The sequence below is a fragment of the Dreissena polymorpha genome, chromosome 5 (genome assembly GCF_020536995.1).
Source record: "Dreissena polymorpha isolate Duluth1 chromosome 5, UMN_Dpol_1.0, whole genome shotgun sequence".
Classification (NCBI taxonomy): domain Eukaryota; kingdom Metazoa; phylum Mollusca; class Bivalvia; order Myida; family Dreissenidae; genus Dreissena; species Dreissena polymorpha.
In genome coordinates, this window is record NC_068359.1 from 37,157,672 (window position 1) to 37,184,895 (window position 27,224).

Below are 27,224 nucleotides of genomic sequence, written 5' to 3' on the forward strand. Positions count from 1 at the left end.
CAATCGTCAACCTGTTTTCTTAAGAAATTGTTTACATGTATGCCAAATAAATTATCTGAAATTGGCCTGTTTCGCTTTTTGCATTCTGTAATTCTAAAAGTGTACATGAAATCTACACTCGGGTAGTTCTACAGTTTAAATTCAATCTTCAGCAAACTTCATGAAAATGTTCAACCTTATATCTTAAAGCAAAGTTCTGTGATTGAGCAAAATCCCTGTATTGTATCTTTGCCAAATGTTATTTTAATGCTAACCTAGAAGTAAAGTGTCACTAATATTTACAATTAGCATATGCTGGTAATATTTCAAGCATCCAAAGAACTACTTTGGATTTTTTTACAACACCACACAAACCTACATCTTAAGGTTTATTACCAAAATTACCATGTCAATACAACAAGAAATCAAAATAAACAGCACATACAATAACAAGCCTCTCGTGAAAATCAGTAACAAAAATGACACAGAAAACAGATTGCTGTGTTTACCCTTTACCACTTTGATACGCATTTTTCATGCATTTTTAGTCCCTTAGAAAGTTATATTAAATTGCAGACCTTTCTTACTAGATTTAAGTTTTTAAGGCTTCATCTCCAAACCTTAGGTACTGATGAGCAGCAAACAGCATAAAACCTGAACAGACTGTGAGTTACTCGCATGCTGTTCTGGTTTTATGCTGTTCGCCCATAGCCATTTTTACTTTGCTTTTGAGTGGGAAAGGGTTAATTTTAATGCCTCTAGTTAGTTAATGCGTAGGGGTGTCCTTTATACTTTAAGGTTATTATGTTTTATGAATATGGTATATAATAATCCAAATACCTATACATTACCATGTTTTATAAAGGGATATAAGGACTAACAAGCAAACAATATTTACATTGAACAAGCAATGGGGATGCATAGTTATATGTTCTTGTGTCACACGATGTACACGCAAGTAATAACAAAATGTGATAACCTGTGAGAGGGGCTGTATGATAATAGTATTTAGAGTCAAGTAAGTGACTACTTATGAACATACGATTTTTAAATGTAGATACATGTTTGTGTCTTTGCTGCCATGGGTACAAATTGTTCACTTTTTTTGTTCTATGTGCAATATTTTGTGAATCAGTAGTGCAAGAAATAAGTGTATTACAAATACACTGACTGTTACATGTTTAAGTAAACAATTATTAAGTAATATTATTCACAATTATTGTATTTTATATAAACACAGTTTACACTTCATTGCTCATTAAGCATATAAGTAAAGAAGGTCAAAATCATGTTAATATAATACAAAATCCAATGTTTTAACCCTTTACCACTTAAATAACAAATAACATACATGCTGTATACGTGGAGACATACTCTCATTGTGGTCAGTATATAATTCATTTTTAAAGGTTAGTCTAATTAACTTTACCCTTTACCACTCACTTACATATTTCGACGCATTTGTAGTCCCTTAGAAAGTTATATTTAATTGAAGACCTTCCTTACAAGAATCAAGTTTTAAGGCCTCATCTCCAACCCTTAGAAACTGATGAGCAGCAAACAGTATAAAACCTGAACAGACTGCGAGTTACTCACAGGCTGTTCTGGTTTTATGCTGTTTGCACATTGCCATGTTCACTTTGCCTCTGAGTGGGAAAGGGTTCATTTTTAGCAAGAAACCAAAGCTGTAAAACTCAGTCTTGAAACAGTGTTCAAATAGATCAATGGGGTTAATTCATAAAGATTTGTTGACTTATTTATACACAAGAGTATTTACATATATGGATACTGTATTTGCCTTTTTTATGTACAAAAATATATTAATTATAACTTTCTCGTACATATATACATGTCTCAGATTGTGAATATTTAAAATAATAAATGCAATTCAAGCTTGCATAAATAGGTTTGTTCAAAATGTGATAACAACAACATAAAACTATTTATTTCTGTCACAATCACAAACGTAATCAAAACAATACTTGCAAACTTGCAAGGACATTGTCAGGAAGATTTTTAATGAATGCAAAACTTGTGCAAGTTTATACGGGCAAAATTACGGGGTTTTGAGACACATCATGTTAAAATGGGTCGTACACAATACAAGACCAGGGGCCGTATTCATCAACCGATTCTTAGACTTAAGAATATAGAATAGACTTAGAACCAAGAAAAATGTGTTCAGTGTTTGAATACATACAGGCCTCCACTGGTGATTATGTCATTAACAAAATGTTCTATATGAAGAATAATATAGATAGAGATGTTTACTGCAGAGTTTGACTCAAAATTAAAGAAATTCTTGAATATTCTAATTTAAAGAATTTTCTTTATTCTTAGACTTAAGTCTAAGAATTGTTTGGTGAATACGGGCCCTGACCCGTCTGAGCTATGGCGTTGACATGTCAAGAGCTCCCCTTTTTGCTAATGAGGCCACGAAACCTGCATGACTTTAAAAATATCAAAATGTTGGCCTCATATGGCTTTAGACCCTTTTTTCGCATGACAAGGGTCGTATGGTTCTTCATTATTTGAATTGATCAGCAGTTATAAATGTTTATTTCACTCTTATTCAAGTATTAAGTTTGACATTTTTAAATCCCATACAACTATATTCCAAACAATATGCAATTACAATGCAAAACTCAAAGCTAAAATATAATATATATATACATAGTTGTTTTTTCATAGTATTTATAAAAAAAATATGGGAAGAAAGGTCAATATTATCACAGAGTCCTTGCCCATGAAATGTTAAGATAAATATTCAAATATCCACCATGTAAGACATAAATGTCACTTTGTGACTTGCTTTATTTGAACATACATGTATTTCACACTTAAAACAATTATCTTAACTGTTTACATATTTGGATAACTGAATATGAACACAAACAAATTAAAATGAACATGAAAGTCTCCTACATTAACATAAAAGAATAATTATCTAGCATTACAATAATTGAACAGTCAAAGCCTTGCTTTATCTGAAGATATTTCACACTTGTAAAAATTATCTGAACTGTTTACATATTTGGAAGACTGAATATGAACAAAAACATTAAAATGTCCATGGGGCTCTCCTACATGACTAACTATCTAGCAACAAAATAATTGAACAGTCAAAGCTTTGTGACATCGCTGCCGGAATTATAGGAGAATGGCTGTGCCTTTGGTTTAGGACTCGAGGGAATGCTGGGAATGCCTGAGGAGCGTCTTGGAACAGGAGGTGGGTTGGCGGGTCTCGTTGGACCATCGCTCGTAGAGGAGGAGGTGTCACTCATTTCTTTGGAGTCAAGATTCCCGTTGGCAACGTTGCTCCTCATCTGTACTGTCGGGCGTAGGTGGGTGGGGAGAGGCGGTGGAGTGGAGGTAACGGGTGACGTCTGCCGCAAAGGGGTGCCACCCTCTGACAAGTGAGTATGTCGTTGGTGGGTGGGGGGAGGTGCTGGTGAGGAAACCGGTGACACCTGCCGCACGGCTGTGGTGGCAACAGGTGATGTCTGCCGCAAGGGGTTGACGTTACTCTCTGACAGGTGGTGTTGTCGAGGGGGCAGGGGGGGCACAGGTCGGGAACCAGTGTCACCATTCAGGTGTGTGGAAAACTCCTTCGTGTCATGAGACTGGAACAGAGAGCAAGCATGGCATATTGAGACTTGAACACTGTATTTCAAGACTTGAACACTGTATATCAAGACTTGAACACTGTATATCAAGACTTGAACTCTGTATATCAAGACTTGATCACTGTATATTGAGACTTCAACATTGTCTATTGTGACTTGATCACTGTATATCCAGACTTGAACACTGTATATTGAGAATGGAACACTGTATATCGAACCTTGATCACTGTATATAGAGACTTGAACACTGTATATTGAGACTTGAACACTGTATATTGAGAATGGAACACTGTATATCGAGACTTGATCACTGTATATAGACTTGAACACTGTGTTTAGGGACTAGAACACTTTATATTGAGACTTGAACACTGTATATTGAGAATGGAACACTGTATATCGAGATTTGATCACTGTATATAGAGACTTGAACATTGTATATCGAGACTTGATCACTGTATATAGACTTGATCACTGTATATAGAGACTTGAACACTGTATATAGAGACTTGAACACTGTATATTGAGACTTGATCATTGTATATAGAGACTTGAACACTGAATATAGAGACTTGAACACTGTATATAGATACTTGAACACTGTACATTGAGACTTGATCACTGTATATTGGGACTTAAACAGTGTATATAGAGACTTGAAAACTGTATATAGAGACTTGAACATTGTATATTGAGACTTGAACACTGTATATTTAGACTTGAATATTGTATATTGAGAATGGAACACTGTATAATGAGAATTGAACACTGTATATAGATACTTGAACACTGTATATTGAGAATGGAACCCTGTGTATAGAGACTTGAACACTGTATATTGAGACCTGAACACTGTATTTTGAGAATAGAACACTGTATATCGAGACTTGATCACTGTATATAGACTTAAACACTGTGTATTGAGACTTGAACACTGTATATTGAGACTTGAACACTGTATATTGAGAATGGAACACTGTATATCGAGACTTGATCACTGTAAATAGAGACTTGATCACTGTATATCGAGACCTGAACACTGTATATTGAGACTTGATCACTGTATATAGAGACTTGATCACTGTATAAAGAGACTTGAACACTGTATATTGAGACTTGATCACTGTATATAGAGACTTGATCACTGTATATAGACTTGAACACTGTATATTGAGACTTGAACACTGTATATTGAGACTTGAACACTGTATATAGAGACTTGAACACTGTATATAGAGACTTGAACACTGTATATAGAGACTTGAACACTGTATATTGAGACTTGAACATTGTATATCGAGAATGGAACACTGTATATCGAGACTTGATCACTGTATATCGAGACTTGAACACTGTATATCGAGACTTGAACACTGTATATCGAGACTTGAACACTGTATATTGAGACTTGAACAATGTATATTGAGACTTGAACACTGTATATTGAGACTTGAACACTGTATATTGAGACTTGAACACTGAATATTGAGACTTGAACACTGTATATATAGTCTGCTTGGGCTCATCAGGGAGGACACTAAGCTTTTATGGTATTTTTCATATAAAGAAAGACTCTTCTTAGCAAAAATCCAGTTTAGGCAGAAAGTGTCATCCCTGATTAGCCTGTGCAGATGGCACAGGCTAATCTGGGATGACACTTTACGCACATGCATTAAACCCCCTTTTCATAGAGCCCAGCTTATATATAAAATATCAGTATATAAAGATAACACATACAAGCCTTGGTTTCCTTGGGGGTAAGTCGGGGGTTTCTGCGTTTGGCGATGAATCCAGCACAGGAGCTGTCGTAAGAAATTAAAATGTTATTTAACACCTTTTAAAGAGTGGCTCTAAAAGCCCAAGACATTTGCTGCAATCAAGCTAAATACATACTTAATAATATCTGATGAGCTTTGGTCCTTATTTGTAACAGAACAACAAACACTGGTTTTACCTAGACTTTATTATGCTCCCCTCAAATTTATTTTGGGGGGAGCATATAGTTCCTGCTTCGTCTGTCCGTCAGTGTGTCTGTGTGTCCGTCCGTGCTCAATTTTTGTCTGGGCTATTTCTCAGAAACTAATGACCGGAATTCAATGAAACTTTATGGGAAGCTTCACTACCAAGAGGAGATGAGCATATTATCAGCGGATTCTGGTCAGATGATTTTCAACAGAGTTATGTCCCTTTGAAATTTTCTACAAACTGTATATATAGTGCAATTCTTGCCCAGGCTATTTCTCCCCAACTACTGACTGGAAATCAATGAAGCTTTATGGGAAGCTTAACTTCCTTGAGGAGATGCGCATGTTATTTGTGGGTTCTGGTTAGATGATTTATTTAGAGAGTTATGGCCCTTTGAAATTTTTAAGTTGCTAAACCATCCATTGTATTATTTTTGTCTAAAGTTATGCCCCTTTCCTTTTATCTGAATACATAGTGCAATATTGTGACAAAAAAAAACTTTGGGGAGCATCACCCGTCTCCGATGGTTTCTTGTTCAACTAGCTAGGACACAGTGTTCCAGATGAGATTCGCATAAAGCATGGTGCTTATTTGCCAAAATTTGTAATATTATCCCTGTGTTAAATTTTCAATATACCACGTGTTTTATTAGTATATATTTCATGTAACATGTATTTATATTTTAAACATCATCTTTAAATAATTAAACTAGTTTCCCTGGGAAAATTTGATTAATCTATGAAAACTGAAAATAAAATTTCCTGTGTAACAACGTGATGAAATAAAACAAAGGTATGGTGTGGAAGATGGTACTGTGCCCTTATGTCTAGGCCAAGCTCAAGCACTGTCAAATTCTCAACACCGTCACTAAATGTATTATGAAATACCAACGTTTTTTATTGTTTAAATATTTTAACTACATCAATCAAGAAATGTATTATGCTCACATGTGACTGTCAACCTCTAACCTGCCTCGGAACTTAGGTTTGAGCAGGTTCGACTGTATCTATTTGGTAATTAAATGAGCCTCGTTTCTGGGTCCACACAAGCTAATCAGGGAGAACACTTTCTGTTTTAATGAAATGTTTTCGTTAAAACGAAGTCTCTTCTGAAAAAATCTACTCTAGGCAGAGAGTGTTGTCCCTGATTAGCATGTGCACACTGCACGGGTTCATCCTGGGTGCAACTTAAGCAGATGTTTTAAGCCCTGTTTTCCCAAAGAGAGGCTCATACTTGGCCAGATATTTCCACATTGACCAATATATTATGAATGTGCAGTCCTGACAAGGTTTTGTGACATACATAGGAGCAGAAGTGCATAATGCTTTGTACTTTGAAAGGGGCGTACAAAAAAATGGCGGTCAGGTTGGAATATACATGTTTCTAAAAATACAAGGTAATGGACTTGTTTTATTTCTATTTTGATAATTACATTTGTATCCTGGTTTCCTGTAAAAGAAAATGTTAATACCATACATGCTGTATACTTGGAATAATCCTCTTATTGCGGCTAGTAGGGAATTCCTTTTTAAAGGTTATTTTAAATTACCATTTACCACTTAGATACGTATTTTTACGCATTTGAAGTCCCTTAGAAAGATAAATTTACTTAAAGATATTTCTTACTAGATTCAAGTTTTAAAGGCTTCATTTCCCACCCTTAGGTACTGATAAGCAGCAAACAGCATAAAACCTGAACAGACTGTGAGTGACTCGCAGGCTGTTCTGGTTTTATGCTGTTTGCACATAGCCATTCACTTTGCTTCCGAGTGGAAAAGGCTTAACTTATACTGTAATCCCATATGGTTATGAACCTTGGTGCAACACATACAAAAAAATGGCAAAAATCAAATATCTTATCTGCACAAACCAACTTTCTAGTGGTCAGAAACGTTTTAATATATCTATTTTTTAAATATTTGAATGAATGATGAATTTAAAAATCAAAAAGCTGTACAAAAAAAGAAGACCCTCAAAATGATTCATAAAGCCTATAAAGGTATATACGAAAAGCAAGGACGTATAACAAATCGCCTTAATTAACCTAAACAAAGCTACTGTTTATAAACAATTTTACTTGACAAACAATTTAAGTGCGTGTTTTTTAATGCTTGTTTTCATACACAATCCAAAAAACCTATTATGGGAGGATCAAAGAAAGTTTATCAATGATAAAATAATTTTATGTGACATTGAAAAGTCTATTTTAATTGGTTATTTGTAACTTGACCATTATCAAATTATTTTGAAAATCGTCATTTTACCACACCGTGAACAATTCCCTTGAATTGTCAATTAAATTAGTAATTTTAAATTTTACCATTTTCAAATTAAACGTGGCTTTAAAACACAAAAACAATCAATATCCACAGATAGTACTTTACAATTCTCAGAATATCTCTAAATGAATGTACCTGTTTGAGATGTATTTAATGTTGGTGTTAACAGACCGGCATTTGGTGTTGATGGTATTGTTGGAGCTGAAAAAGAAGTGAAAAATGTATAGAAATAAAAATTGGCATTTAACAGAATTTTCATTAAGAAACCTAAAAAAACACAGCGGATCAGTTGCTCCAATGGACAATTTCCATTTCTGAAATAAAATGTAACCAAATTAAATTGGAATCTGATGTGTCTTCTATAATAAAACATTACTGGAATAAAATATAACAAATATTGTAATGTTAATGTTTTTAATTTGTTCCAAAAATGCACCTAAAAACTGTCTGTCTAAAGCTTGAAAACATCCAGGTATTATTCAATTAAGTTCACAGTATTTTGTTTTACAGGTAAGTAATAATGAACTGCCAATCATTTTGTTTGTAACATGACCTGAAATTATTATACCAATAACTTTTTATTTGTGTTTAGCAGTTTAAAAACTTAAATTATACATGTTATATAATACAAATTATGACATTTTTATCAGTAGTATTTGAAATATGTTTTAAGGGTTAAACATACTTAAAAATGTTGTACATATATTTGAAATGTCAAAATATTTTATGATATTCAAGAATTAAGATATTTTTTTTTATAATTGATGCCATTGCAGGGTTTATTCAGGTAGAACAAACATGTTATAATGTGCAGTAGAGTTATTATTTAAGAAATGTACTTATAAAATGTACTCAATTTCAAGTCAAAATGACTGCCACACCCTCATTTGGCATGAGACTTTTAAGTATTTCCATGACAACACTATCACAGGAAGTATACTGACAAGACATGACAAACAAGAGGGTCTGAAAGGCCCAAAGTCGCTCACCTGAGATAACAAGATATTATTGGGACAAATCTTCTAACCAAGTTTCATGAAGATCGGAAAATAAATGTTGCCTCTAGAGTGTTAACAAGGTTTTACTATAGCCATTTAAGGAAAAATGCCCCGCCCCTAACAGCCATGTTTTTCAACAAACCGGCATCATTTTTGAACTTGTCCAAGATATTATTGGGATGAATCTTCTGACCAAGTTTCATAAAGATCGGACAGTAAATGTGGCCTCTGGAGTGTAAACAAGATTTTACATATATAGCCATATAAGGAAAATCCCCGCCCCTTGGAAGCCTTTTTTTTAAGCAAACATAATTATTTTCAAATTCATCCAAGATATCTTTGAGACCAATCTTCTGACCAAATTTCATAAAGCTTGGACAATAAATGTGGCCTCTAGAGTGTTAACAAGGTTTTACTAAAGGGATATATAGCCATACAAAGAACAATGCCCCGCCCCTGGTGGCCATGTTTTTAAAGCAACCAAAACCATTTTCGAACTCATTTAAGATATCATTGGGACAAATCTTCTGACCAAGTTTCATGATGATCGGAAAATAAATGTGACCTCTAGAGTGTTAACAAGGTTTTACTATAGCCATATAAGAAAATAGCCCCGCCCCCGTGGTGGTCATGTTTTTCAACCAACTGGCATCATTTTTAAACTCATCCAAGATATTATTGTGATGAATCTTCTGACCAAGTTTCATGAAGATCAGACTATAAATGTGGCCTCTAGAGTGTTAACAAGATTTTACTTTAGCCTTATATAGCCATATGGGGAAAAATGCCCCGCCCCTTGGCAGCCATGTTTTTCAAGCAAACGTTACTATTTTCAAACTCATCCAAGATATCATTAAGACCAATCTTCTGACCAAATTTTATGAAGATTGGACAATAAATGTGGCCTCCAGAGAGTTAACAAGGCAAATGTTGACGCCGCACAACGCACGATGGACAAAAAGCGATCACAAAAGCTCACCATGAGCAAGTTGTGCTCAGGTGAGCTAAAAAGCCATCACAATGTCACCAGCAAAGACAAGTGAGAACACATTGAGTCTGGGTTAAAGAACAAACAAGCCGAACTAAACTTTTGTGAGAAGATGGACTTCAGAAGAATTAAAGTAGTATATGAAACATAAATATTGCATATCAATTAATATTTCTGACCAAGTTTAATGAAGATTGGACTAAAAATGTGACTTCAATGAAACAAAATTTCTCTATAGCCATATAAGGAAAACTGCACCTACCCCTGGAGGCAATGTTTTTCAAAGAGCTGGAACATTTTTCCAACTCGGCACATAACTTAAAAATATTTATTTCTACCAAGTTTTATTTAGATTTTCTGACGACAAAGACGGGAATTAAGTGCGAGTTATTCTGCTATAATTTTGGGCAGAGCCTAATATTAAAGAATACTGGTAAAATGTACATGCTTTAACACCCCACATAAAAATTGTTGCAAACTTAATAATATTTCTTTATAACTTGTTTTCACAATAATATTATATGCCATGAAACAATCCATAACCATATTTCCCTTAAAGACACAAACATTATAAAACATGTTGTGTTAGCTGACATGTTACATTTGCTCAATTTTTGTTTTATGAAAATGGAGCCATGTTATTATGCAATGGTAAGATGGCTTCACCGATACGCACCAGTGTTTACTCATTGTAAGATGGATTTACCGATACGCACCAGTGTTTTTACTCATTGTAAGATGGCTTCACCGATACGCACCAGTGTTTACTCATTCCCTTCTCAAAAACATGTATTTAATGCGCATTAAACGCAGCATTGGCATTCTCTATACTTTTCGGAATTCACAATTCTGTTTTGCTGTTGTTTTTTTACATAGAATTTTCTAAAGGATGTCAATTTTCACTTTAAATACAAACAAACAATAATTTTGTACACTTATAAACATTCAACTGCATAATTTTAGAAGAACCAATACATAATTTATAGAAAATTACTTAGCTTACATACAAAATAAATAATCCATTGTTTTACACTCAACAAACAACAAAACAGCGCAAAGTTGTACATGGAAGTGAAAATGAAAAATAGCATATATTTCTCAGACAATGAAACACATTCAAATCGAAAAATATTTTGAGTAAATGTGTAACAAACTACTTCCGTTTGAATCAAGCCTGAATAATAGCATTGTTAAGTATACACATATAGCAAACAATTGTTTCAGCATTTTAAACATTTACAGATATCATAGTGTGCCTTGACATGTTAAACACTGTGCTGATGTCAGAGAGTATACATACATTTTTATTACCTGATGTCTTATATGAATGATAATTAATTATTTTTTGCTATTTCTTCGTCGAAAAAGAAATTTGCAATGTTTTAAACTGTTACCGGTGAATATCAAACTGTTGACCGGTCAACAGTTTGAACTGTTGCCCGCTGGAATAATGACATCATTTCGTCGAAAAAAATGACGTCATTTTAAAGTTAAACAGTCAAAATTATTTATTTTATCGATTACTGTTGTGTGTAAATAAAAATTTAGTTTGCAGTTATTTCTATGTTGGAAATTTGATCAGGTAATAAAACACTTATTTAATGGATGCTTGGTGAACAGTCAAAACTGTTGTCCCTCAGTATCAGGGCTGACATTTGGAACTGTTGCCCTCGGCCTACAGTACCAAAGTCATCCCTGATACCTTGGGAAACAGTTTTGACTGTTCACCGCACATCCATGAAATAAGTGTATAATATTTATTGAGCCTCATCCTTTGAAAAAGGGGTTTAACGCATATGGGCAAAGTGTCCTCCCAGATTAGCCAGTGCAGCATATGGGCAAAGTGTCCTCCCTGATTAGCCAGTGCAGCATATGGGCAAAGTGTCCTCCCTGATTAGCCAGTGCAGCATATGGGCAAAGTGTCCTCCCTGATTAGCCAGTGCAGCATATGGGCAAAGTGTCCTCCCTGATTAGCCAGTGCAGCATATGGGCAAAGTGTCCTCCCTGATTAGCCAGTGCAGCATATGGGCAAAGTGTCCTCCCTGATTAGCCAGTGCAGCATATGGGCAAAGTGTCCTCCCTGATTAGCCAGTGCAGCATATGGGCAAAGTGTCCTCCCTGATTAGCCAGTGCAGCATATGGGCAAAGTGTCCTCCCTGATTAGCCAGTGCAGCATATGGGCAAAGTGTCCTCCCAGATTAGCCAGTGCAGCATATGGGCAAAGTGTCCTCCCTGATTAGCCAGTGCAGCATATGGGCAAAGTGTCCTCCCTGATTAGCCAGTGCAGCATATGGGCAAAGTGTCCTCCCTGATTAGCCAGTGTAGCATATGGGCAAAGTGTCCTCCCAGATTAGCCAGTGCAGCATATGGGCAAAGTGTCCTCCCTGATTAGCCAGTGCAGCATATGGGCAAAGTGTCCTCCCTGATTAGCCAGTGCAGCATATGGGCAAAGTGTCCTTCCTGATTAGCCAGTGCAGCATATGGGCAAAGTGTCCTCCCTGATTAGCCAGTGCAGCATATGGGCAAAGTGTCCTCCCTGATTAGCCAGTGCAGTCTTCACAGGCTTATTAGGGATGAAATTTTCTGCTTTCTAATTTTCTTTTAAAAGAAGTCTCTTCTAAACAAAAAGCAAGTTAAGGCAGCAAATGTTGTCCCATGATTAGCCTATGCAAACTGCACAGGCTAATCTGGGACAATACTTTACGCATATACATTAAGCCCGCTTCCCAAGAGCATGGGTCATAGACTTTATAATGGTGCTTAATTTCTTGTTCTTAATTCAATCGGGTTCTTATGCTCATTAAGGTGATAGTTGACCCATTGGGTTCTTATGCTCATTAAGGTGATAGTTGACCCAGATGATTATATCAGAAACTTTCCTTGTCTTATAATGCTAAGTAACTTTTTAAGATCCTTTTAATGGATATATAAGCAATATAAACATGCTTCAGTATGCATGTTTAGTGATAACCACAAAATGGCTAGCACACCGGCTTTATACACAAAACCATAAGGATTCACAAACTGTGGGTTAAATCCATGAAAAAATATGTTAAAATTTTCATTTGAAGTACAAAAAAGGCAAAACTGAGAACAAAAGTTATGAGGTACAAAAAGGATTTTTAAAAAAGTTTTTCAAAGAAGCAACAAGTAGCGTACATTCATCTGACAGAAGTTGCATTTCCAGAAAGCTTACTTATATTGATAACAGGCGTTTCCTTCCTACGATGACGCATGTGACGGTCTTCAACTGTTCAAAAGGCACACACTTGTTCACACTTTACACATACATTAACCACATCATGGTGAAATGACATTGAGTAACATTAAAAACAGTTTTCAAAAAACAAATTTATATTGTGGGCATAGGAAAATAAAAATAAAATGGCAGGAACTTCATGCACACAAAGCAAACGTTTCTCAAAAATCATGTTGGCGAAATACTTCATACTAGGTTCATCTAAACATTTTTTTTTAACTGTTAACAACTATTTCACATAAAAAACACACTAATGTTTGTGTAATAAAATAAACAAAAATATATCCTTTAACAAAGAGCTGCGAAGGAAAATGTTTTTGTTTGTTTTTTGTCATTTTTTGTGTGGGGGGGAGGGGGTTTACAAAATTGGTAATATTCCCTAATTTTAACATTCCTGAGCAATAAGGTCAATCAGCAAGCCATGCATTTCTCCAATTACTATTTTTGCAACAATAAAAACTAACAGGACAACAAGATTCTGACAGTGGGTTCAAATCAAGACTCTGTGTACATCAAGCTCATTTCAAACATGGCGCAACCGAAAACTATCTCACAGCAAGCGCACAAATGTTCATACAGCCAACTAAACAAATCATTTCTTTTGGCAGGTAGTTAAAATAAAACCAAGTCGGGATAGGTAGAAATAAAAACAAAATCTGGATAGCCCAAACCTTTGTGTGCACTTTCATTACAACATTACAACACTTGCACATGAGTTGCCTTACCTGATGGATATATAGGTCTCTCTGTAATGCACAATGTACAGCAAAGCATGAACTATAATCATATCAATTTACATATATCATTTCTTGTTTTGAACACACCCTATAAGTTGAAATCTGGATATCCACTTTTTTGGAAAACCCCATCTGACATGTAGGTTCACACAACACTTGTAACAAATGGTAGTTTCACAATCTGATTTAGTTTGTGAATTTCAAAATATTTCGATAGATCAACATGGTTTGTAACCGAAGTTTGATGTGTTTTCCAAAATCAATAGTAAATTCCAGACTATGTCTATTAAATTTGTAAAAGCTGGTTCTGGGAAAATGAGGTTTAATGCATGAGCATAAAGTGTTGTTCCAGATTTACCTGCGTAGTTCAGACAGGCTAATCGGGGACTGCAATTTCCGCTTGTATGGTACTTTTCATTTACAGATTACAGATAAGTCTTTTCTTACAAGAAAATCCAGTACACTGGAAAGCAAAAGTGTCACCCTGATTAGCAAGTGCACACTGCACAGACAAAAGTGTCACCCTGATTAGCAAGTGCACACTGCACAGACTAAAGTGTCACCCTGATTAGCAAGTGCACACTGCACAGACTAAAGTGTCACCCTGATTAGCAAGTGCACACTGCACAGACTAAAGTGTCACCCTGATTAGCAAGTGCACACTGCACAGACTAAAGTGTCACCCTGATTAGCAAGTGCACACTGCACAGACTAAAGTGTCACCCTGATTAGCAAGTGCACACTGCACAGACTAAAGTGTCACCCTGATTAGCAAGTGCACACTGCACAGACTAAAGTGTCACCCTGATTAGCAAGTGCACACTGCACAGACTAAAGTGTCACCCTGATTAGAAAGTGCACACTGCAAAGACTACAGTGTCACCCTGATTAGCAAGTGCACACTGCACAGACTAGTCTGGGCTGACACTTTATGCACATCCATAAAACCTTGTTTTCCCTCAGATTGGTTCAAATGTATAATAGTTTTAGTTATATATATTTATGTAATACTTGATGTTGAGCATGTAACAAGTGTAAATGGTTACTGGTATTACTTTAACATCATATTCAATCGATTCATGACCAATGCAACTCAAATAATGCTAACCTAATCATTTCAGACACCTTATATGAACAACATATCTCAGAGAGTTCAGTACGATACCTGAAGGTCTGCGTTTGGGTGGTATACTGGGTACAGCTTTTCTTTCTGAAAAATGCTTGACCACTGTAGAATGACGAGGCAGATTGCCGGTGGATACGGACATCTTTGAAGCTGTTCAAACACATAGTGATTTACAACACTGAATATGTGCACAGTGCAAAGCCCTTGAAAAAAGGGAGAAAATACCGTTTATTACAGCATAAAGTCATTTTCATTGGTATTTGCATACAACTGAATACAATTTCTGAACTTTATTTGACAGAACAAAAAGATTTGATTCACTTCATGTTTAACCTTTTAGAAAATAACATAAATTGTTTAGCCAAGATCTAATAAACTAATTTTGTTGTTGACAAGTTACTTACAAAAATAAAAAAATGACAATTTAACGTATCAATATCTGCAGGGTGACAAAGTGCACATTTATAACAAGAGAAACCTAACAAAAATACAAACCATGTGATCATTTGTAGCATAGTTTATATTTACTATTTAAGAATTTAAAAATTGACTCAAGGTTAATGTAAACAGACTGCAGTTTATAAACACTGAGTGTTGCATATTTTCTATAAAAAACTTACCCTTTAATAAGGACATCGTTTCATTTCCTGGCTGAAAAAAACAACAACTTTATCATCATCATTGACAGCAACAAAACAAGCATCTTAATAGTTGTAAATATAATTTAAAATGCCTTTATTTACACACATGTTTCTGCTATCCAATTTTTATATTACAGTAACTAGGCATGTTTAAATTTATTTAATGACTTCTACAAACTACAAATGCAGTATTTCTTCAAAGAGTTTTTAATATTGATACATTGTAGTTAATGGTTATTATTTAAAAACAAGCATTCTTATTATTTTAGGTACTAATACTTTTAAAAGCAAACTTTCTTTTAAGAAATCAATTTTACTAATATTTTAATATAGTTTATATGTTTAGAACACAGTTACATATATGTAACAAGAAACCGTCGGAGACAGGTGATGCTCCCCAAAGTTTTTTTTTTGTCACAATATGGCACTATATATTCAGATAAAAGGAAACGTCTTGAGGGCACAGTAGTTGGGGGGACAATAACTTTTTTATATAAAATTTCAAAGGGCCATAACTCTGTGAAAAATCATCCGACCAGAACCCGCTGATAATATGCACATCTCCTCTTGGTAGTGAAGCTTCCCATAAAGTTTTATTGAATTCTGTTGATTAGTTCCTGAGAAATAGCACGGACAAGAATTGCACTATATGTACAGTTAATGGAAAATTTCAAAGGGCCATAACTCTGTGAAAAATCATCCGACCAGAACCCGCTGATAATATGCACATCTCCTCTTAATAGTGAAGCTTCCCATAAAGTTTCATTGAATTACGGTCATTAGTTGCTGAGAAATAGCCCAGACAAAAATTGTGGACGGACGGACACCTGGAGGGATACATGATCATACGACCAGAACCCACTGATAATATGCACATCTCCTCTTAATAGTGAAGCTTCCCATAAAGTTTCATTGAATTCCGGTCATTTAATGCTGAGAAAAAGCCCGGACAAAAATTGTGGACGGACGGACACCTGGACGGACACACGGACGGATGGACAGACAAAGCGGCAACTATATGCTCTCACCAAATTTTTTTGGGGGAGCATAATAAATGTACAATCATTACTTATAAATAAGTTATTACATTTTACTTCCAAAATATTTAAGGGTTGAGAGAAGTAAGTAAAGTAACACAATTATATTGGTTACAAATAGGAAGATCTTATATTGTTGGCTACGATATCACATGAAGATCTATTATGATCACAAGGTTAAGCTTAGAGAAAGAAACACGTTCATTAGTCATTTAAATTATTATTGTCACACTACCTACACCCCGTGCAAAATGTATGGGAGAATAATTCAAAGAAAATGACTGAGTTAAAATTTAGCATTGAATTTAATAAGCTTCTACCATCTCTCAATCTCAGTTTCCATTTCAATATGCACTGGAAACGAAATACACATTTTTAAAGCAAACATAACAATCCAATATTGCCTGTTTCCATGGTTACCAAGTTCTGACAAACCTGACTAGCATTTCCATGGAGTTGCAGGGAGGAGGGCCTGCTGGGGACCGGAGGGGGTCCGGACCAGGTCCCTTCCTCCGGGAAAGGGACATAACTCCACCTGGTCCTGTCTGTTGGGGCAAAGTTAAACAGGACATCCTGTAGAGAGGAGGCAGTGCAAGCAAGTGGGTTATCTGAGTACACGCCAAGCAGATATAAGCAGAAGAGGTCCAAAGACCACAGAACACGGCTGGTAATCTCTGGTGCCACCTCTTTTGTGTGCATGTCGTCACATAGGAAGATGTTTTATTAAGATTGTTAAATTAAAAAAATCTCTGTTCATAAGTGCTACCTTGGTAGTATGTTGGCTTTTTTATGCCAGCGGATCAAATGATCGGGGGTAAATTGTTTTTGGCCTGTCTGTCTGCCATTGTATGTGTGTGTCAGTCCCAAAACTTTAACCTTGGTCATAACTTATGCAATATTGATGATAGCAACTTGATATTTGGCATGCATGTGTTTCTCATTTAACTGTACAATTTTAGTGGTGAAAGGTCAAGATAAAGGTCATCCTTCAAGGTCAAAGGTCAAATAAATGACTTCAAAACAGCGCCGTAGGGGGCATTGTGTTTCACAAACACAGCTCTTGTTTAAACTTATCACTGAAAAGAGGCAGAGCCAGAGACTATCACCCATGACAAACATGGAAAACCTGATCCCTTTTATTCCAGAAAACAATATTGTCACATTTACATGTTTATTGTGAACAGAACAATAGCTTGCAAGACTTCTTGTCTCCTGATGAAAACAACACTTTTAATATTCAAGTTTCTTAAAGTAAATTTTAAATATTTTACTACTTTTGATACTCCTTTTTTTTCTTAATGTTTTATATATAAACTGTGAAGAATGATTTTTTCATAAATATACAATGTGCACATTTTATCAAAATAATGATTGATTGTAAATCTTATGATTAAGAATGTATGTAAGATGTAATAAGTGTTGTATTTCTTCAATCTCTGTAAAAAATTGCTTCATTTAGTAATCATCGGTATTTAGTATGTCATGACATCAAATACTGTGGAATCTATTGCATCGTGGAGTAAACTTTCAATGCGCTTTTTAGGCAGTTATGAATTATTTACATCAATCATTATATAGTAAATGTAAAAAATTGATTATGAAAATTATATTTTTCAGGAATTCATGACTCAACAGTGCTTTGCAAGCATGTTTGCTCTTGAATAGTATGTATAATTAGTTCTATGTCATACCTACACCAGCGCAGTAGATTCTGTTCACTCTAGTTTCTGTTTCTATATTCACTATTTAAGTCAAGTGACAACAAAATATCATTTTAATATTTAAATTAACTTTGAGATTAATGCAATGAGTCAAACTATAGTGCCTGCATCATTGAAATGAAAATTCTTATTTTGATAGCACTTACCATTCAGAAAAAAGTTCCTTAGAAAAATATTTCATTATATTTCAAGAGAACAGAACCTAGAGTTAACCTTTGTTGTGTGTATATCTGTCTAATATGTGTCTAATATATTCCAGATATAGGCATTAAAAGCTCTGTGTGTGATGGAGTACAAGATATAAGCACACATTAGAAGGTGAAGGTGGTTGCCATGGTGTGGCCATGTAATTGCTATGGTTACATGGTTGCTACGGTAACCTACCTGCGGTGGGATGTCCACTTTGGGCTTAACTTCAAACGACACTGCTGAGAAACTGAAGAAGAACATTGTGAACTTTTACTTGACATTTGTTATGTACAAATTATTTCAAACATTATTACAAGCAACATAAATTCAAACAGGTTAATTACGAAGAAACACACGACTGTAACTATAGTATAAGGAATATATTTTGTCTTTACACTTTCTTTATTATTTTTAGTTAAAATACCAATCTTTGTATGAAAGGGTTTATAAACTGAATTAAGTTTAAGAAAACTACATTACATAGTAAAAATGTATTGTAAATCTTTTTATATTTCTAAGAATGTGTCCATAAAAATTGAACAAATGAAGATCAAAGCATATATTTCCTTCAATGTAAAGGGTTTTCGCCAATTTAAACAGTATTTAAATGACAATCAAGCCACGCTTTAAAAAAAAAGGGGTTAACAAATGTGCTTAAAATTGTCCCAGATTAGCCTGTTCAGTCAGCACAGGCTTATCAGGGACAATACTTTCCGCATAAACTGGATTTTCATTTAGAAGAGACTTCCTTTAAACTCAAAATTCCATAAAAGCAGAAAATGTCCTTGCTCGACTTTTTCAGAAGAAGGCTCAATGTTTTTTTTCTGGGTAAATGAAGGGTATCTTAGCACAAGGCTCAAATGAATATGTACCTGCCACTAGAGCTAGATTGGCCGAGTTCACTATCTAACACCTGGCTGGTCAGACTCGTCTGGGACACCTGGCTGCACAGACTGACCTGGGACAGGTGCAACTCTCCCTGTAACATGTGCCATAATGTACACAGACTGACCTGGGACAGGTGCAACTCTCCCTGTAACATGTACCATAATGTACACAGACTGACCTGGGACAGGTGCAACTCTCCCTGTAACATGTACCATAATGTACACAGACTGACCTGGGACAGATTCAACCCTTCCTGTACCATTATGTACACATGTAACTCTCCTTGTTACATGTACCATAATGAACACATGTAACCCTCCCTGTAACATGTACCATTATGTACACATGTAACCCTCCTTGTAACATGTACCATTATGTACACATGTAACCCTCCCTGTATCATGTACCATTATGTACACATGTAACCCTCCCTGTACCTTTACCTGTGACATGTACCATTATGTACACATGTAACCCTGCCTGTAACATGCACCATTATGTACACATGTAACCCTCCCTGTAACATGCACCATTATGTACACATGTAACCCTCCCTGTAACATGTACCATTATGTACACAAGTTACCCTCCCTGTAACATGTACCATTATGTACATATGTCATGTATGGAGAACATATGTAAAAACAATAAACAATTACTTAAATCTATTTATTTTGAATGTTCCATTATGTACACATGTCATGTATGATGAACATACGTAAATAAATTTACATTTAGTTTAAATCTATTTATGTTAACTGGATTGAATCTCTTGAGCCTTTGGCATCTTGAAAAGCTCTCAGGTCTTATTCCTGGGAAGAACCAGTACTTGGTATCTTTTGTGGAGATCTTAAGTACACTCCCACTATGGGGATCAAAAACCCATGAGCTCCTGGTCAGTAGGGGGATACCATATCCAATACGTCATTGCGACTTTAAATAAACAATATAAAATAAATAAACATAAATATACATTCTGTTTGTAGGGACCCGATTGCAAAGCAGTGACATAGGTGCTTCAGATGCCCACCAAATTCCCTCCTTTTCAACAGCCCACACCATGTAAAAACAGTGGTGTAATGGGTATGGTGTCTGCCTAGCGAACCGGAGGTCACAGGTTTGATCCCAACTGTGGAAGTGTTCTTTAGATCTCCCAAAAGACACTAAGACACCAAGTACTGGTTCTAGGCCCAGGAAACAGTGTTTCAAATAAGTAGTAAGTACTTCTAATGCAATCAAGCTAAAATAAACTAGAGCTTTGTCACAGACGTGACGAATACCCCCACATACCGCATTGACACAGAATATTTTGCATGTTGTCTTCACACAAAAACAGCGGACACCATGCTCAATGTTTAAAACGCACTAAGTGACAAGTGACCTAGTTTTTGGCCCGGCAAGGACTATGTTCGAACTTGGCCTAGACATCATCTAGATACAACTTCTGACCAAGTTTGGTGAAGCTCGGATAAAAACTACTTGAATTAGAAAGCAGACACCATGCTCAATGTTTAAAACACACTAAATGACCCTGTGACCTAGTTTTTGACCCTGCAAGACCAATATATTCGAACTTGGCCTAGACGTCATTGAGATACAACATCTGACCAAGTTTGGTGAAGATCGAATGAAAAAAACTTGAAATAGAGAGTGGACACCTCATACAGACAGACAGACGGACTGACCGACAGACAGACAGACAAGCTCACTCGTATATACCCCCCTAAACTTCGTTTGTGGGGGTATAATAAATTTAAACTAAACAGTGGTTTGAGTGACATCATTAGATAGCTCAAGCAGTATAACTCTATGTATTTTGCAGAAAATGATAACATTTAACATGCCATACATTTAAAATTCAAAGCATATTTATCTCAATAATCAATGTTAAGCGTTCACAGAAATATGAAGTATAGTTTATTCTTAGAACAGGCACCTCTGATTCAGATTAATTTCAAAATCTTATCTGAAATGAATCTGAATGATACGATGGAATAACCCAGTTTGGCTTCCATTCAACCGGAAGTGCGCATGAAGTTAATAAAAGCTAGACAAATGTCCCACTTTTGCCCATATTGAAGCCTTGAAACCCTTAATCAACGTTGAGTTCACAGTGCTTTCATTGAGTAAATTCCAGTCAAGAATGGTTCGCGGAAAGAAAAGTATTTAAATTTATCACTGTCTTTGTGTAAGGATGTTGCTGTTTACCTGGCTTGTGAGTTGTGAGTGTATCTTTATAATATCACATGCTACAATTACATGGTGTCAGAACTTTTTTGGGGGAGTTAATTTAACAATTACAGAGCCTTGTTTTTTACTTCTCAACTACTCACCACCTAGTGCACGGGGACCTTTAAGAAAAATATTATATATATATAATATAAATGTACATATTTATATTGTATAAAGAATATTTTCTTAAAAGTCCTTGTGACCTTGGCCCTTAACCCTTTCCCACTAAGATATGTATTTTCACGCAATTGGAGTCCCTTAGCAAGTTATATTTAATTAAAGACCTTTCTTACTAGATTCAAGTTTTTAAGGCTTCATCTCCAAACCTTAGATACTGATGAGCAGCAAACAGCATAAAACCTGAACAGACTGTGAGTTACTCGCAGGCTGTTCTGGTTTTATGCTGTTTGCACACAGCCATTTTCACTGTGCTTCTGAGTGGGAGAGGGTTAAGTCACCAACTAATTCTTAGAAATATGAATAAAGAAGTCTTCATTTTAAAAACAATACCTGCACGTTTACAAAGGTATTTTTTCAATTAACAACTTGTTCTTAATTTAGAGTTATATCATAATAAGTCTTCACTTCCATGCTGGACTTCACTTCCCATTTGTTTCAAAACATAACTGTTTATAAGAGTATTCTTTATTTTTAGACTCAAATCTAAGAATTTGTTGGTGAATACTGTCCCTAGTGTACGTACGAGATCTTGCAATTGGGACCTCATCTTCTTGAACGCCTGCTCCAGATTCTGATGTAGAGGCATAAGGTCGGGCGGTACAAACTTCTTGTGCATTTGCATACCTCTTCCAAGGACAGAGATCTGCAAACAGAAAATAAAACAAACATATGTGACTGTTACATAAGACAATTAACGGTATGTAATATTCATTATACTTCAATGTCACTACTTAATACCATGTACTTGCTTTACAACTATTCAAATAATAACAAATACATGTATAATAACTAGGTCTGACATGTGAATTATATCTTTATATTTATTTAAGTTGTTTGCCACTGACTTGCTCTGTGAGGAGTTCCTTCAACTGCGTTATGTAGATGGCGTCCTCAGGGTGTTGAGATTCGAACTCGGTGTTTAAGAAAGCCTCGTGGAACTTGGAGACCCCTCCCTGTACGACAGCCTGGATCGTTCCGTTCAGTCGCATCTCCAACTGCGTGAAGTACAGCTTGGGATTGGCAAGGCACCTGCAAGTATACACAACGCATGGCACCTGCAAGTATGTGCATCACATGACCCTGCAAGTATGTACAACACATGGCACCTGCAAGTATGTACAACACATGGCACCTGCAAGTATGTAAAACACATGGCACCTGCGAGTATATACAACACATGGCACCTGCAAGTATGTAAAACACATCACACCTGCAAGTATACACAGCACATGGTACCTGAAAGTATGCATAACACATGACACCTGCAAGTATACACAACACATGGCACCTGCAAGTATATACTATGGGAGGGCTAGGAAGATTTTCTTATAAGATGTCATGTACTGTTTCTAACCAGGGAACAGAGTCTTTGGTATTGATGTATTTGAGCTAAAGAAAACTTAACTAACAACATAGTAACAACACTATTACTAGTCATGGCAAGAATAAATTACTTGTTTGAGAGCCTCATGCTTGGTAAACAGGGTAAAATGACACTTTCCACTTAAATGGTATGTTGTATATTTTTAAAGAAAGTATCTTCTTAGCAAAAAAATCCAGTTAAGGTGAAAAGTGTTGTGGACTGCACAGGCTAATCTGGGATGACATTTTAAGCACATGCATTTTCTATAGAGCACAACTCAAATGTGTTTTCACAGTACCTGTCAATGAGAACCTACAGTATGTGTATTCACAGTACCTGTCAATGAGAACCTACAGTATGTGCATTCACAGTACCTGTCAATGAGAACCTACAGTATGTGTATTCACAGTACCTGTCAATGAGAACCTACAGTATGTGTATTCACAGTACCTGTTAATGAGAACCTGCAGTATATGTATTCACAGTATCTGTCAATGAAAACCTGCAGTATATGTATTCACAGTACCTGTCAATGAGAACCTGCAGTTCCCCATTGCGCTGTTTCAGTTGTTCTAACGCAACCCGTATTGGCGACAGCATCTCCACCTCCATGTCAATGACCTCAAACCAGCGCAGTATACCCGGGAATTTGTATGCAGTCTTCATCTTCATACGCTCAATGCAGAGCGTCTAAATAAAGCATGATTATGCACATTTGGCCGTTGTCCACTCAGGCACTACTTAAAAATACCCGGGTGCTCTTTTGTATACAACAATTTTTCCCAGGTACCAAAAACCCGCTTAAAGGCACCCTGCCATACTCAGAGGTATATTTTTGTATCTTTTCTGTACCCAAAATAATTTGTACTATAATTAACAAGATATGTGTTTGTCAGAAACACTATTTCCCCTTCTGCGCCACTTTAAAGCTATATATTTGACCTCTGACCTTGAAGGATGACCTTGACCTTGACCTTTAACCACTCAAAATGTGCAGCTCCATGAGATACACATGCGTGCCAAATATGAAGTTGCTATCTTCAATATTGCAAAAGTTATGGCAAAATGTTAAAGTTGGAGCAAACAAACAAACACACAAACCAACCAACAGAAAGGGAAAAAACAATATGTCCCCAACTATAGTGGTGGTGGACATAAAAACACTGGTACTGTACTTTTGAGTAGTACCTGAGCCAACAATGACCAATCGAGCCATAGTTGGCAATATGCAAAATGATCAAACAATTCATAAGATGTATTAACTTTGCTGACTAATTTATCATTTGCTTAATTAATGCATATAAGATACATAATGTAGTTTTTATGTCTTCTTTTCATAGGTCTTTTTTTTTTAAACAAAAAAAAAATATTAAAAGATAGAATATTTAAAAACAAGAGCTGTCACCATAGGATGACTTATGCCCCCTATAAACGCTTGATAGAAGTTTCGAGCTTTTTTCAAAACCTACACGCAGATTTCGAAACCTAAACGCGGACCCTAAGTTCAAGGTCAAGGTCACAGGCGTCAAAATTTGTGTGCATATGGAAAGGCCTTGTTCGTATACACATGCATACCAAATATGAAGGTTATATCTCAAGGGACATAGAAGTTGTGAGCATTTTTCAAAACCAAAACGCAGATTTCAAAAAGTAAAAACCCGGACCCTTAGTTCAAGGTCAAGGTCACAGGGGTCAAAATATGTGTGCGTATGGAAAGGCCTTGTCCGTATACACATGCATACCAAATATGAAGGTTATATCTCAAGGGACATAGAAGTTATGAGCATTTTTCAAAGCCTAAACGCAGATTTCGAAACCTAAACGCGGACCCTTAGTTCAAGGTCAAGGTCACAGGGGTAAAAATGTGTGTGCGTACCAAATATGAAGGTTATATCTCAAGGGACAAATAAGTTATGAGCATTTTTCGAAACCTAAATGCAAAGTGTGACGGAAAGACAGACAGACAGACAGACAGACGGACAGACAGACTGACAGTCCGATCACTATATGCCCCTTTTCTTCGAAAGGGGGCATAAAAATCCAAGTACAGCATATTAATATAATTTGTAAGTTCTGTCATCATGGGGATTTTAGCAGATTTGAAGAAAACTAAAAATAAACGGGTTAACACTTGAAATAAATTAACTAAGAAGTGAACTCAGAGCATATTCCCCCATCAAGAAAATAGCGAATTACTAGAAATAGACAAATTGGTTAAAAATTATGTGTGAAACTTGTTTGTTAAACATTCCTGTAAAACTACGACTAATTCTGCCAGCGCGAGAAAAAAATTAAGCTTATACTGACCTTGATTTCGTTGTCAGGGTCCTTGACCCCTTGGTGGTATGGTCGGTCAAACTGGAATGTGTCAACCTCATTGCACATATAGAAGTTGCGGATCTCCAGAGGAATATCCTTCCCATAGAACTCTGGCCGATCCTGCGGGATTGGCTTCACAGAACAGATCTGTATGACTGGGTTATCAGGTCAAGGTCATATGGTTCTTGTATAATAATTACATGTATATGGGCCATGCTCTGTGAAAAGTGGGTTTAATGCATGTGTGTTAAGTATCATCCCAGCTAATTAGGAACAACACTTTCCGCCTAAACTAGATTTTTGCTACCAAGAGACTTTCTTGAAATGAAAAATTTCATAAAAGCGGAAAGTGTCGTCTCTGATTAGCCTGTGCAGACTGCACAAGCTAATCTGGGATGACACTTAATGCACATGCATTAAACCCGCTTTTCACAGAGCAAAGCTCATATGTATAAACTTTGTATGATAAGCCTATGTATAAACTTTCAGTCATTTAGACTATGGGAATTATAAGATTTATGTTCTTTTTTGTCAAATTTATTATATACCAATAGTAAATTAAAAGAAATAGTTTACCCATAACACCTTTAAAATTAGTATGTTTTTCTTTTCAAAATTGTTATTAATTTCTTCTTTTATTTTGTTTGGAAATTTCATTGAATTTACACATATATGTATTGTATACATTGTATTATTTTTTTGGTTAACATTATAATATACTGACACATGACATTACTTTATTTAAAATTGTATGCTCTCAAGACGATGTAAATATGTATCAGTCTTAACAAACTGTATGTTATGTTCTGTTTTTGGATGCATCATCAAGGACATACCAGCAAATGTAATTTGCTTATACCTATGGATTTTTAATATAAGTTAATTATTTAAGAACACAGACATTGTCTGCACATGATAAACCGTGGTGCTTTCAATCAAGGTCATTTAATACTAATTAGCTCATTTTATAGGTAGAACTTCATTTATGATGTTTAATTATAAATGCTCTTCAATACTTGCTAATTGTTGAGAGTTTGAAAGTTTTTAAGTCGTGATAATTTGGTCCATTGGTTACTCAACAAGAGCATCGCATAACTGGTGCCAACGCTCGGCTGGGGGTGCAGTTTTGAATAAATGAAAAAATGAAAGCTTGTCAGATTATTATTTTTTTTTAAAGAGGTAACAGTGACTTTGACCTTTCACGTAGTGACCCAAAAATGGGTGTGGCGTATAGAACTCATCAAGGTGCAGCTACATATGAAGGTTCAAAGTTGTAGGTGGAAGCACTTTGATTTTAGAGGCAAAGGTAAGGTTTTAGCACGACGCGGACGGCAGACGACGAGCTGGTTATGACAATACCTCGGGTTCTTTCCGAAAACAGCCGAGCTAATAAAATGAGTCAAAAGTTATGCTTTTTTCTAAATGTTGATTTGGTCAGCATTATTAAATCGAGTCATAGCATAGGGTGAAGGTCCTAAAAAGTGAAACAACAAGATGATTTGTTGTTACAGGTGCACAATTTGTTTTTGCTTTTTGGTGTTGACCCTCTTTCAATATATAAGATATGCTTTTAATAATTAAAGAGTGTTCAAATAAGTAAACAACTAGTCATATGTGTGTATCAATGTATAATCAACATTTTGTACTTGATCAACCCCAAATAAGCTCAAAGGTCAAACTTAATAACACTGGAGTAA

The 27,224-nt window shown here is 35.7% G+C and overlaps 1 protein-coding gene across 8 annotated transcripts in view; it reads right to left on the reverse strand.

The window, feature by feature from the left end:
- Positions 1–355: 355 nt before the first annotated feature.
- LOC127881595 (dedicator of cytokinesis protein 3-like) overlaps positions 356–27,224 on the reverse strand; it is a 173,845-nt gene continuing 146,976 nt past the window's right edge. For 4 of the 8 annotated variants that reach the window (XM_052429588.1, XM_052429589.1, XM_052429591.1 and 1 more), the window contains 13 exons: positions 25,516–25,682; positions 23,735–23,898; positions 22,691–22,874; positions 22,369–22,488; positions 19,418–19,524; positions 18,741–18,792; positions 17,071–17,208; positions 15,578–15,608; positions 14,997–15,107; positions 13,820–13,840; positions 7,985–8,050; positions 5,343–5,407; positions 356–3,602 (listed from right to left, as the gene is read on the reverse strand). In XM_052429588.1, the coding sequence (XP_052285548.1) occupies positions 3,102–3,602; positions 5,343–5,407; positions 7,985–8,050; positions 13,820–13,840; positions 14,997–15,107; positions 15,578–15,608; positions 17,071–17,208; positions 18,741–18,792; positions 19,418–19,524; positions 22,369–22,488; positions 22,691–22,874; positions 23,735–23,898; positions 25,516–25,682 (1,727 nt within the window). In that variant the 3' untranslated portion in view covers positions 356–3,101. Of the gene's footprint in view, positions 3,603–5,342; positions 5,408–7,002; positions 7,020–7,984; positions 8,051–13,819; positions 13,841–14,996; positions 15,108–15,577; positions 15,609–17,070; positions 17,209–18,740; positions 18,793–19,417; positions 19,525–22,368; positions 22,489–22,690; positions 22,875–23,734; positions 23,899–25,515; positions 25,683–27,224 lie in introns of all 8 variants that reach the window. The other 4 variants (XM_052429592.1, XM_052429593.1, XM_052429590.1 and 1 more) reach the window with 4 other exon arrangements.